At 52.8% G+C, this 13,369-nt stretch overlaps 1 protein-coding gene across 2 annotated transcripts in view; it reads right to left on the minus strand.

Moving 5' to 3' along the window:
- Positions 1-13,369, minus strand: part of GNG4 (G protein subunit gamma 4) — a 57,346-nt gene that overhangs the window by 19,416 nt on the left and 24,561 nt on the right. For both annotated transcript variants that reach the window (XM_081123972.1, XM_081123971.1), the window contains exons 2-3: positions 9,246-9,367; positions 5,240-5,347 (exon numbers count right to left, since the gene is read on the minus strand). In XM_081123972.1, the coding sequence (XP_080980098.1) occupies positions 5,240-5,338 (99 nt within the window). In that variant the 5' untranslated portion in view covers positions 5,339-5,347; positions 9,246-9,367. The remainder of the gene's footprint in view (positions 1-5,239; positions 5,348-9,245; positions 9,368-13,369) is intronic.

Here is a 13,369-nt window from a genome sequence, read left to right on the forward strand (position 1 = left end):
GGGAGAGAGAGAGATAGAAACATCAATGATGAGAGAGTCATTGATTGGCTGCCTGGCCCACAACTCGGGCATGTGCCCTGACCAGGAATCGAACCCTGATCGCTTGGATCCTAGGTCGACGCTTAACCGCTGAGCCACGCCCGGCCGGGCCTGTTGTTTTATTTTTGCTTTTTTTATTTTTACAATCTCTTTTGTTTTCTAGTTTATGGTTTCCTTCCATGCAGAAAACTATGTGTAACCTATAATATGCAAGAAACTCTTACTAATCAATAAGAAAATGGTAAGTATCACAGTAGAAAATTGGGCCAAGGCAAGGAACAGGCAATTCACTAAAGAAGAATATAACATATGAAGTTAGTTTAACCACAATAAGAGTCACTGAAATACATGTTAAAATAATGGGGTACAACAATCAAGAAAAGGTGTGGCACAAAGGTCACGAGTGAAGTCTCCGGAGCCAGACTTCCCATCCCTGTGCTACCACCACTTTTTAGCTGCCTGATCTTGGGCAAGTTACTTAATCTCGACAAACTCCAGTATCCTTCTCTACAAAGTGGGAATGTTAGTAGCACTTACTCAGAGAACTGTTATGAGGATTGAACAAATTTAATATAAATTTTTCAGAATAGCAGGTAGTATGCACTCAGTAAATGTTGCTTGTTCCTATTACTATTATTATTATCTATTATCAATCAAATTGGTATGGCTTAGAGAAGGGCATTGGGAACAGTTTGGGAACAGACACCTCATATTGCTGAGTAGAGTATAAGCTGGAATCACTTTTCATAGAGAAATCTGATACTGATTCAAATACTTCAGAATGTAATATAGCCTTTGGCCAAGCAATTTTCATTGTAGGAATTTATCCTAAAGGAACAATTGGACATGTGCAAGTTGTATCTACCAGTGTGTTCGCTGTAGCGTCTTAAAAAAAAATAATACTGAACCCAGCTAGCGTGGCTCAGTGGTTGAGCACTGACTTATGATCCAGGAGATAGAGGTTCAATTCCCAGTCAGGCACATGTCCGGATTGCGGGCTCAGTCCCCAGTGGGGGCGTGTGGGAGACAGCCGATCAATGACTCTCTCATCATTGATGTTTCTATCTCTCTCTCCCTCTTCCTTCCTCTCTCTGAAATCAATAAAGATATATTTAAAATAATAATAATAATAATAATACTGAAAAATTGGAAATAATGAAAATGTCCAAGGATAGAAGACCAGGTTAAATAAATTATTGTACCTCAGATGATGGAGTAAAGAGATATTTAAAAATGACATTTCAGGACAGTATTTATGGACCTGGATATGTAATCACAAAATACTGCTCAATGATAAATCAGTTTACAAAAAGTAATAAATGTGCATTATACCCACAACTTTATAAAAAGAAAAGTATGTAAACAGCTAGATGGCAAACATGAAAACGTACTGGTTACAGATCATTTAGATTTTCTTCTTTATACTTTTCTATGTTTTCTAAAATTTTCTAAAATAAGTGCCATTTTGCCCTGACTGGTTTGGCTCAGTGGTTAGAATGTCGGCCTCAGACTGAAGGGTCCTGGGTTTGATTCCAGCCAAGGGCATGCACCTCGGCTGCAGGCTCGATCCTGGGCCCCGGCTGGGGTGTGCGCGGGAGGCACCCAATCAGTGTCTCTCTCACATCGATGTTTCTCTCTCTCTCTCTCTCCCCCTTCCCACTCTCTGAAAAGCAATGGAAAAAACATCCTCGGGCAAGGATTAAAGCAGTAAATGAAGTGCCGTTTTTTAGGAACAGAGAAAGAGCATTCTCAAACAAGAGTCAGAGCCCGGGGAAGGGCACCTACGCCCGCAGCCCCCTGCAAGCTGCTGGGTTTCTGCCGCCTTCTCTGCGGAGCGTTGAGCATGCTGCCAGCTTACATGTGCGTCAAACTCATGTCTGTGGTTTGAAAAACATCTAAACAGAGAAAGGCGAGTCTATGGGAGATATATCCTGAGCACCTAGAAACTCAACACCCGTGTCTGTGTGTTTCCCGTCTAAAGTGCTTTTGGACCACGTATTCTCTTTTCCTGGAAGCACCGAATTATAAAACCTCAGTGTGGAAGAGGAAATGGAATATCCCTTTTTTCCTGAAGCTATTTCCCTTTTTCAAATTGTTTCCTCCAAATTCTTCTTAACTTTTACGGAGGAGTGTGACCTGGCATAATTCCCATGACGTCGCATCTTTTCTTTGTGTGACTGCCTGTCGGCAGCAGTTCCCTTCTCAGTGCCCACTTCTGCAGGCCCCGGGCCTTCACCTTCAGCACACGCACCCCCGGCTCTCTTTCCCGGCCCCCGATCTTAGGAGTCTACAGAACTCGGGCTGATACAGGACCGCTCGATTATCAGTCAACAATCAGCCAATAAAGCCTGTGCCGACACCATCTCAGCCTAGTGGCAGCCCCTTTACAGATTGCTGGCACATCCACAGATGTTTGAGTGGTCCAGCCGTGGGCAGGCAAGAGGGCAAACGAGAGGGCTCCGTGATGTCGCCCGGCCAGTTCTCCCTGGCAAGTCTGGCAGCTGTTTCCAGGTCACTGGCTGAGAGCTACTGGTTTCCTGAAGGTGTCTGTCCGTGCCCAGAGCTCACGTGGGATGGCCCAACGTCAGCGATTCCCCTTTCCTCCGGGCAGGAGAAGCAGGCTTCCTAAAGGGTTCCAAGTGCGAGAGACGGCTCCGGAGGCCCTGCTGGAGCCCGTGTCCTGCTCCCACCTCCGTGCCTCCCCCTCGGGACACTTCTCTGCAGCCCAGCTCCTCTCGGGCTGCACAGGCCGCCTCTGGAGCTCGTCTTCTCCACTTGAGCCTCCTGCGCTGCTCAGCTTGTAGCTGCCATGATTGCTCGACAAATTCTCCCTATTTGTTGATGGATGTCACATGTGTGCTTTCCTGATAGGACTGCACATGGCATGAGTCCCTAACAGTGAGAGAGTAAAGCTGTAGGTATTCTTTCCCTAAGGGCTAGAGCAGTTCCCCTTTCCTTTTCTTTTCCATTCCTTTTTAGGGTCCTGAGTATTATTTTCTAAGCTTTTGCTTTAGGGAAGCCATACAGGCTCTATGTCGAACCTTCCCTGTGCTGATGATAACACTGAGAACATCTATATTTTTTAGCAGCTGATGCTGGTTCTCAGAGGGGCACCACCTTTGCTGGGAAAGGCCCTGAAGAGCTTCCTGTGTTTGCTGGGGGAGCAGGTGGGCCCTGGGGAGAGGGCTGAGCGGGGGAGGTACTCGGACATTAAATGGATGAGGGTGGGGGCGCAAAGGGCGCAGAGGCCGTGTGTGTGTGTGTGTGTGGGGGGGGGGTTCCTGAGCTGGCTGTGGGCCACGTGCTACAAAGGCTCCCTCCCTTCTACGCCCAACAGAATCCGGAACAAAGTCTACATCGGCCCACGTGCTTTTGTGCAAATGACGTTTTGGGGACACAAACAGGACCTCAGGATGATAGTGGGTGTTTTGGCTACATTTTCCCTTCACCAACTGCCCAGACCTCTCTGAGTTCACAGTTCCTTTTTATTACCTTTGCAACCCAAACAAGTGCTTAATGCAATGACCTTTTTCCTCTCTCCCCACGTTAACATATCTCCCTTTCATCCTGATGAGCTGTGAACTCCCTCCCTCCCTCCCTCCACCCATCCCTCCCTCCCTCCTTCCTTCCCTCCCTCCTTCCTTCTACAGCCCTGAAGCGAAGGGCGTCTAGTGTCTAATACCATATGTGAGCGTCACACCCACTAGGACGACTATAATATAAAACAACCAAACGGAAAATAACACCTGTTGGTGCAGATGTGGAGAAACAGACCCTTGCGCATCTGTGTCTGCGGGGAAATAAAATGCCGTGGCCTCTATGGGAACCAGCACGGCGGGTCCTCAAAAAGTTGAGCGTAGACCTCCCATGTGATCCAGCAGTCCCAGTGCTGGCCGCACCCCAGAGGATGGGAAGCAGGGGCCCAAGCACTTGCACACCCATGTTCACGCAGCACCACTCACAACAGCGAGAAGGCAGAACAAGCCAGTGTCCATCGGCAGGTGAACAGAGGCGTGAAATGTGGCCGTCCCCACAATGGGACATTGTTCAGCCACAAGGAAGGAAATCCTGGCCCCTGCTGCACCGGGGAGGAACCTCGAGGACATTATGCTCAGTGAGACAAGCCAGTGACCAAAGGTCAAACCCTGTGTGATCCCGCTCACATGAACACGGGACCTAGGACAGGCGAAGTCAGAGAGACAGAAGGTACAGCAGAGGCCCGGGGCCGGGGAGCTCGTGCTTGACGAGGGGGTTCTGTCTGGAATAGCGAAGCAGCTCTGGAGGACAGGTGACCGCTGCACCGCGAGTGTCCCTTCTGGACTCCTCCCGGGCCTGTCACTGTGTGTGTGTCTCCCGCCTCTGGGTTAGTGTGCCCCCGAAGGCCCCGGGGAAGGGAGTGGCCATCGATGGCAGCAGGAGCTGCTCTCTGGCTGTAGCTGGAGCGTGAGGGGAGGTCTCGGTGAGGGGTCTCCAGGAGGAACTGCTCGTTCTGCACAGAGGCTCCAGGCGTCGCCCGCCGCCCCGGGAATTCTGCCTTTCCTGAGTCCCAGGTGCCCGGTGAGCCCCCGGTGTTGTGTCTACAGACCGCAGAAACAGTGGCCTTGGGTCTGCAGGTGACGGGCTCCAACCCCATTACAGTCAATGGGCCTGAGCAGCATTCAGAGCCTCCTGTCTGCCTCCAAGGGGCATCTAGAGAAGGGGAGGCTTCACCGCACTTCAGCCTTCCCAGGGGAAGGGACCTCCGCCCACAGGGAGGTGAGCACCGCGGGAGGTGGCTGGGCCTCCAGCACTTTCCCCGAAGGGCCATCTGACACACAGCGCGTGGCTCAGAGCTCGCCTCCCGAAGCACCCGTCACAGCACCGGGGCTGCCTGCCCTCAGCTCCCGGGGCTGGGAGGGAACTGACCGCTGCCTCACCCGGAGCGCCGGCCGCTCGCTGGCATGACGGCCACGCTGACCAGGGCTGGGAGGGCTGGGCCTGCCTCCAGGCTCACCGCCGAGTCCCCGCGCGCGTCACGGAGCTCCCGCACACGGGGCACCCGCGCCGCGGGCACGCTCGGAACGCTACGCAGCACTCGGTGGTGCGTGTCCCAGCTGCCGAGCCTGGCTGGCTGCCCTGCTGGGTGCGGTGCCACCCTCCTGGCCGGTGGGCATGAGGGGCTGCAGCAGGCGGGTGGGCGGGGGCGGCGCCGGGTGCCTACCTTCACCCTGTCCATGCAGGCTTCCATCTTGAGCTGCTCCACGGCCTTGCGGGCCTGCGAGATGCTGGTGGTGCTGTTGCTGGACATGCCCTCCTTCATCCCGCAGCCCTGAAAGCCGAACAGAAAGGGCTGCAGGTGCCGCTTTCCCAAAGGCGAGACAGCCTCCTCGGCGTCCCCATCGGCCACCCGCTGTGCGCCCGGCTGGAGTGGCTGGGAGACACGGTGCTGGGTGAGAAAAGGAGTGACCCACTGCAGTGACCATGCGTTTGTTTGGAAAGAGTCTCAGCCTGTCTGTGACGGTCCCTGTCACTTAGCTGCCCCCATGACTGTAAGTACTGCCTTGTCGTTTGTATGTGATTTCTTACTGATAAGTCGTTCACTCCTTTAGCAGCCCACGAAGCTGGCAAAACATATTACGTTTTATCAGTAAAGAAAATGCAAAACTCAAAGAAATTAAGCCAAAATTTGTGGACCCAGAAGCCAGACTCACAGCCTGGAAGCCAAGCTCAGGTCCTGCCCACAGTCTCACGTGGCCTCACCAGCGATCTATAGCTCTGAACACACGTTTTCCATGAACGAAAGTGCTTTATTACTAATTTAAAATTTGCTATCATTCCAAAAGCTTACAGGCTTTATGTTGGGAGTTTGTTTTTTTTAACTACAGCATGTGTGCATTCACACACACACACGTGTGCACATGCACACATATTCACACATATAAAAGCACATGCACACAAATGCATGCACACACACATGCACGCACACACATGTGTGCACACACACAAGCATATGCACACACACCTCCACACAAGCACATGCACACACTCACCTCCACACACAAGCACACACAGGCACAAGCACATGCACACACACCCTGCACACACAGATACACACATGCATGCACACATACACAGATCTGCTTCTTTAGGAGAGGGAAGAACTCGACAAGAATGTAATGATGCCCCATGACTAACACTAACTGACCCACAAGAAGGCACATGCCCGTCTAATGGGCAAGTGCTCAGAGGAGGCCTAGCCATCCTGGCCTGGGAGCTGGGGACGGTCACATAGGTGACAATGACTTCCGATGGTGCACAGGGAGGTGTGCGGAGCCTCGGGCAGTGTCTTGGTGTGCAGGCCGCATACTGTGGGCTTGTTCCCCACTTGCCAATTATCTGGCCCAGGGAAGGCTTGATGGCAGCTTCATCTGTCCATAGGCAATTTTTAAAAACATAAAAGTTTATTATTATAAGACACAGATCAGCCACCCAAGTCAGAGCTTAACTGGTGTGTTTCCCGTCCTGGCTGGGACTTTTACTCAACAAGAAGAGGAGAATCCTGAGGAGGTGGGGGTTTGAAATCCAGGGGAGCAGCCACCAACCCACCCCCCACTTAACAGAAATGTGCTTGTGTGTCCAGGTCTGTGTGTCCCTGTGTCCACGTGCCTGGGGGGCTGTCCTCTGCGGATGTGTGTTGTGTGTCTGAGACCCCGTGTGTCCACGCAAAAGGATGGAGACACAATCTCGTTCTGTCTCCCCCCCAAGCCTGATGCAAGTGGAAAGGACCCTAAAATCACTGCCTCAGATCATGGTCCTCCCCCCGAGTCCAGCACCAGCCCTTCTCTTCCCCCATCACTGACTCAGGCTTTCAGGCGCTGGGGAGTCAGAGGCCACCGGGATGGCTGGGAAGGAAGCTGAGCCCGGACCAGGAGTGAAGGACAGACAGACCCCGGGAAGGGCGGGGGGGGGGGGCTCCGCACTATGTGAGGGCGTGGGGTGCGAGTGTGTGTGAGAAGGGGGCTGACAGCACGGGAGTGCAGACATGAATGTGCACAAGCGGGAGGGCGTGGGAGTGTGTGTGACAGGGCAGTGGGGTGTACGGGCGTCCCTGCGAGGGAAGGTGGGGGTGCGCATGGCCACGTGCGAGGGCGAGCGAGGGAATGCAGGTGAGAGAGTGACCGTCAGAGTGTGGGTGTGTGAGGAACTGTCGCCAGCGGGAACAGCCTCGCCAGAGCCAGGCCCAAGGGCGCCGGCGGGCCCTGACCCCACCCCGTCTCCGCCCTGTGCCTGTTGGAGAGAAGCTGTTTCGGGCACCTGCATACCCGCTCGCCACCCAGAGAGCCCCTGACCCGGCTTCTAAGTTACTAACCGTGGGGAGGGAACATCAACGGGGGCAGGTTCCCAGTAGAGGGGCAAGGCCTGCCCCCCCTCACCCCTCTGCTTGCTGCCCTCAGCACAGACCCCACTTACAGACGCCACTCTGTGGCCGACACTGTGCCCTGTGCATGTTCACGCTCTCTCCACGTGGCAGGTTTCTCAAATGTGTTCACACTCTCTCTCCACATAGGTTTATCATGGCACACAAGCTGGGACCCAGCCTGTGACCACAGACCTGGCACCTGTAATTCAGCCTCTCGGTGACTCTGGCAGGTACCAGAGGGGGAGACCCTGTGGCTAGGATGTTTCCACTTTCCTGTCCCATCCTTCACGAAATCACCTCACAAGGCGTCTCAGGTACCTGCGAGACGTGTAAAATCAGGCCTGATGAACCCCTGGGGACCCTGATGACATGCCAGTCCCGGTCGAGAGGGCTTGGTCTGGTCCCAAGTCTGCATTTTTAACTGGCCCTGTTGCTGCTGGTCCACAGCCCACACTCTGAGCAGCTGGGCTCCGAGTCTCCCATGTTACAACCGGATGGGAACTCGGAGGTCCAGGCCCAATCCCCTTACTGTTCACGTCTGGAAACAGGCTCAGGGAGGCTGAGTAGCTGAAGTCCACCAAGCTCTCGAGTGGAAGCTTTTCCCTGGAGCTGCTCCCCACCTGGTCACCCCCCTCGCCCAGCAGGGCCTTCGGGCCAGCGCAGGAGGTTACCGCCACACTCGGTCCACCCTGCTCTCCCGGGACAGCCCCTCTCCCAGTGAGGCCAACCTTGCTCGACTGGGGAGTGAGGTGGCAGGGACGCCCCCTGTCCCCTGGGGTAGGCAGGGTCACCCAGTGAGATAGCTGGTGAGGCAGGAGGACATGGATTTGCCAACTGGAGCTCAAGATGTGGCCCCTGGGGAAGTTCCTGAGCCCCTGACCACCTGGCCAGGCACCTTAGTTCCACATGGATAACCCCCTGTCCTCTGGTGCCATCCAGATGCCACACGCCTCTGTGAACTGATGAATGTCTTTCTCCATATGTGCATGTGATACTACACTCCCCTTGACCCAAGAGGAAGATGGAAGTGGGGACCAAGTGGAGATGGAACGGAGCTGACCGTGCGCCCTGGCTGCCGCAGGACCACTGACCTGACTCGCGGGTTTTAGAAGCCGAGGCAGAAGAGACGAGCTGACTGCTCGGGGACGGGCTCTGCCACCACTGTGGTTGACAGCTCCTTCTGCTCACACCCACACAGACGGGTCCCCAGGGGCTCTGAGGCTGCGCCTTGTGCACGACTCAGTAAACAGTCAGGTGGCCTGCAGGGGGCTGGCCCCAGTGCTGAGCTGATGTGGCCAGGGACAGTGTCGAGAACTGAGCCGCTGATGAGGCTCATGTGGTAGAGTGGCCCCCGTCTCCCTGGGCGACGCCTGAGGGGCAGCTGCTGCCAGTGAGCAGACTCCCCTCCCCGGAGGGACCAAGCAGCCTAGACGGGAGGGAGGGTGGGTGCTGGCTAGCTGTTCTCTTCAGGGGGCACAGAGCCTGGTTTCCGGCCGAGGCCCTTCGCTGCGCCGCCCCCCCCCAGGTGGCTTGGTTCCCCTCCCCTCCCAGCAGGGGCACATCCACTCACACAGGGACGTGTGAGGCGGTGGGTAATTTGTGAAACTGGCTTCATAAGGGCCCCCATCTGTTATGGAGGGGGGCTGGGGGGAGGACAATGACAATTGCCAGAAGAAGGTGATGTGGGAGCACCTGGCTACAGGTGAAGGGTCCTGACACTGGCCCCACCCCAGGCCCACAGGTCACTGCTGGAAAGACACCTGCTCTCCAGAGAGCGGCTCTTAGCCTGGACTCGCGACTTCCTTACCTGCTGAGAGGCGCACGGTGACAGGCCTGGGCAGGGGACAGGCTGGGCAGGCGACGGGCTGGCCGCAGCAGCAGCTGGGAGTCGTCAAGTGAGAGGCTGGCGCAGGGCACTGCTGTGAGGCTCTGAAATCACAACCAAAGATGAATCCACAGGTGCTGCACGAGCCATGTCCCCCAGATGCCCCGGCTCCCACGGCGCCCTCTGCTCACGCTCAGCTGTCTCGGGAAGCAGGGGGATGTTCCCGCCAGAGCCCAGGGTCCCGGGAAGGCGAGCGAAAGGCGGGAAGGGAAGCCCCGCCGGACGCAGCCACAGGCCGCCCGACCTGCAGCCCCACCCCATGGCTGTCCCAGCTCCAGCCAGACTTCTGCCAGACAGAAGCAGATGATTTTCTTATTAAAGATATGTCCATTGTAGAAAAAATGTTAAGATAGAGAAAACTAAAGCAAAGAAAATAAAGACCGAGTGCAGCGTCTGTCCTCAGGACAACTGGTCAACATGCTGTCCTCACGTTAGAAACAGCCTGATGGCAGCCGCAGGACATTTACAGGCGGCTTTAAAGTCTCCTTAAAGCTGAGGACACTACAGAGACAACCGCCCTGCTCCCTCCCGCAGAAAGATGCCGCTGGGTGGTGGCTCGCCCTGGAGTCCTGCTGGAGGCCTGGCCCACAGGATGGCATTGCTTTTGGCACGAAGTTGAGGACAGGCTCTCCGGATGTTCTGAGCAATCACTTATTCACGACCCACCTTCCTAGCTTTAAGACAAGCTGGTTTTGAATTGTCACAAAGATTTCACTCATTGAGTAGAGGTTTTGTAGTGTCCCCCAGATAATGGAGGTTAGCTTGAAACAAAGGCTCTACAGGGAGGGTGATCCTAACTCACCCGGGAACTCCCAACGACCACAGCAGCAGAGGGCGCGGACACTCTACGTGGATGTGTGGGAGCACAAAGCCGTATTTTACCTGTGACAGATTTCCCTTTCCCACAGCCACCCCAGGACGGAGAGGATGTCCGGCCCCGAGGGGAGCAGCAGAGAATCGGATGCTCCCTCTCTGCAGGGGGAACACGGTCCCCTGGGTCCCCTCTGCAGGGGCACTGCCATCCCCACTCCAACATGGATCACTTTACAAATTAAATGCAGTGAGAGTCGAGCTTGCTGCACTTGGAGGCAGGTCCCTGTGCAGAGGGACAGGCAACTGCCGTCGATGTGGCCGGACCAGTGGGCCGGATTCCGAGGACTGCCGTGACAAAGCACCACAAACCTGGCGGCTTAAAACCCCTCTTACTGCTGTGGCTGGTGTGGCTCAGCTGGTTGGGCATCGCTCTGAGCACCAAAAGGTGCCGGTTTGATTCCCGGTCAGGGCCCATGGCCGGGCTGTGTGTTTGATCCCCGGTGAGCGTGTGCAGGGGAGGCAGTCGATCAAAGTTTCTCTCTCACACTTATGTTTCTCTCTCTCTCTTTCCCTCTCCCTTCCTCTCTCTCTAAAAATCAATTAAAAAAACCCCTTTATTATTTATCCTCACAGCCCTGGAAGCTATATGTCCAAAATCGAGATGCCAGCAGGGCCATGTTTTGGCTCAGCATCACTCCAGTCTCTCCTCCACCCTCTTCTCGGTGTCTGAGTTCTCTCCTCTTCTTTTGAGGACCCCAACCATTGGGTTTAAGGCCCGCCCTAATTCAGTGGGCCCTCTCCTTAACTAGGCACATCTGCATAGACCCTATTTCCATACAGGAATGGTCTGCAGTTCAAGGCAGGTATGAATTTGGGGGGACACTACGTAACCCAGTATCACTAGGAACCCGTGACCGTGGCTACCAGACTGTGCTCATCTCTGCAAAGAACATGTGTTTTGTTATTTGTAAGACCTCTGAGTAACGTCTCTCTGCGAAGGCAGAGCTGCTCTCAGGAGAACGTAAGTCTACAGAGATCACGACACAGGCCCGCCTGTGATTTACCGGAAGCTGAAACGCCAGCACAGACAGTGGGCCACGCACTTTGATGAGAATGAGCTCATACATTCGTCCACCTGCCCCGCCCCAGCCCCCCCACACGGCACTCCTCTCTGATGTGGACTTCCAATTCCAGGCCTGTCCGTGGCCTGCTGGGAAGGAGCTGTCTCAGGCAGGGACCTAGCTGTCCACCTGAGACCAGGTGGTGTGTCCTCTGGGACCAGTTTGTTTCTAAAGCCTCCAGCTGTTGGCAACTGCATTTTCTCTCTCATCATTTCCTTTTTAAAATACAAAATATACACTGAGATGCTTGAATTAAGAAAATTATTGAGGTCAAATTCATACATAAACCATTTTAAAGTGAACAACCAGTGGCATTTAGTATTGGTCACACGTTGTGCAAACGCCACCTCCATCTGGCTCCCTTACGTTTCCCTCAATTCAAAACAAAACTCGCACCCTCCACACCAATCTGTGTGCTGTCTCTATGGATCCGCCCATTTGAACATTTCCTATAAATGGATTCATGCAATATCAGATCTTCCGTATTTGACTGATTTCACGTAGCATAATGCTTTGGGGCCTCATCCACTTTGTATCATGTATCAGTACTTCATTCCTTTCTATGGCTCAATAGTATTCTATTCTATAAATATGCCACAACTTTTTAATTGATTTTAGACAGAGGAAGGGTGAAAGAGAGAGAGACAGAGGTAGAGAGAGGTAAGTAGGTAGACAGATATCAATGGGAGAGAGAAACAAAGATCGGTTGCCTCCTATATGCGCCCCGATGGGGATCAAATCCTCAACTGTTTGGTGTACGGGACAACGCTCCAACCAACTGAGCCACACTGGCCAGGGCTATACCACAATTTTTTTTTAAATTTATCTTTATTGTTGAGAGTATTCCAGGTGTTCCATTTTTCCCCCCAACTGACCCCTTCCACCTCGCTCCCACCCCCTCCCCAGGCCTTCACCCCGTTATTGACTGTGTCCATGGGTTATGCATACCTTCTTATAACTTCTTTGGTTAATCTCTTCCCACCCTCCTTCCCTCTGAAATATGATCGTCTGTTGCATGTGTCAATGTCTCTGGATCTATTTAGTTCATCAGATTCTTTTGTTCATCAGCTTCTTCTTAAAGAAGACCCTTCAACATTTCCTGTAGTGCTGGTCTGGTGGTGATGAACTCCTTTAGCTTTTTCTTATCTGTGAAGCTCTTTATTTGACCTTTAATTCTAAATGATAGCTTTGCTGGGAAGAGCAATCTTGGTTGTAGTTCCATGTTTTTCATCACTTTGCATATTTCTTGCCACTCCCTTCTGGCCTGCAAGGTTTCTGTTGAGAAATCAGCTGACAGTCGTATGGATGCTCCCTTGTAGGTAACTACCTGCTTTTCTCTTGCTGCTTTTAAGATTCTCTCTTTGTCTTTAACCTTTGGCATTTTAATGATGATGTGTCTTGCTGTGGGCCTCTTTGGGTTCCTCTTCTTTGGGACCCTCTGTGCTTCCTGGACTTGAAAGTCGATTTCTTTCCCCAGGTAGGGGAAGTTTTCTGTCATTATTTTTTCAAATAGGTTTTCAATTCCTTGGTCTCTTTCCTCTCCTTCTGGCACCCCAATAATACGAAATGTTGGGCCTCTTGAAGTTGTCCCAGAGGCTCCTTAAACTATCTTCATATTACTGGATTCTTTTTTCTTTTTGCTCTTCTGGTTGGGTGCTTTGTGTTTCCTCATGTTCCAAATTGCTGATTTGATTCTCAGCGTCATCTACTCTACTATTGATTCCCTGTAAATTATTCTTCATTTCAGTTTCTGTATACTTCATTTCAAATTGGTACTTTATTATGTTATTGATTTTCTCAGTTATCTCCCTAATAGTATGCTTAAACATCCTTAGAAACAAAATTCTGAACTCTGTATCTGTTAGCTTGCTTGGATCTATTTCATTTAGTTCCTCTTCTAGAGATTTATTCTGTTCTTTCCTTTGTGACATGTTTCTTTGCCTCCGCATTTTGGCTGCTTCCAGGTGTTTGTTTCTATGTATTGATTAGAGTTGCTATGTCTCCTGGAATTTGTAGAGTGGTTTTGTGTAGTAGGTGTCCTGTAGGGTCCAGTGGCTCAGCCTCCCCAGGCACCTGAGCTGGGCCTTCTAGGTGCTCCCCTATGTTATACCA

Source organism: Miniopterus schreibersii (genome assembly GCF_964146895.1).
Source record: "Miniopterus schreibersii genome assembly, chromosome: 21".
Classification (NCBI taxonomy): Eukaryota; Metazoa; Chordata; class Mammalia; order Chiroptera; family Miniopteridae; genus Miniopterus; species Miniopterus schreibersii.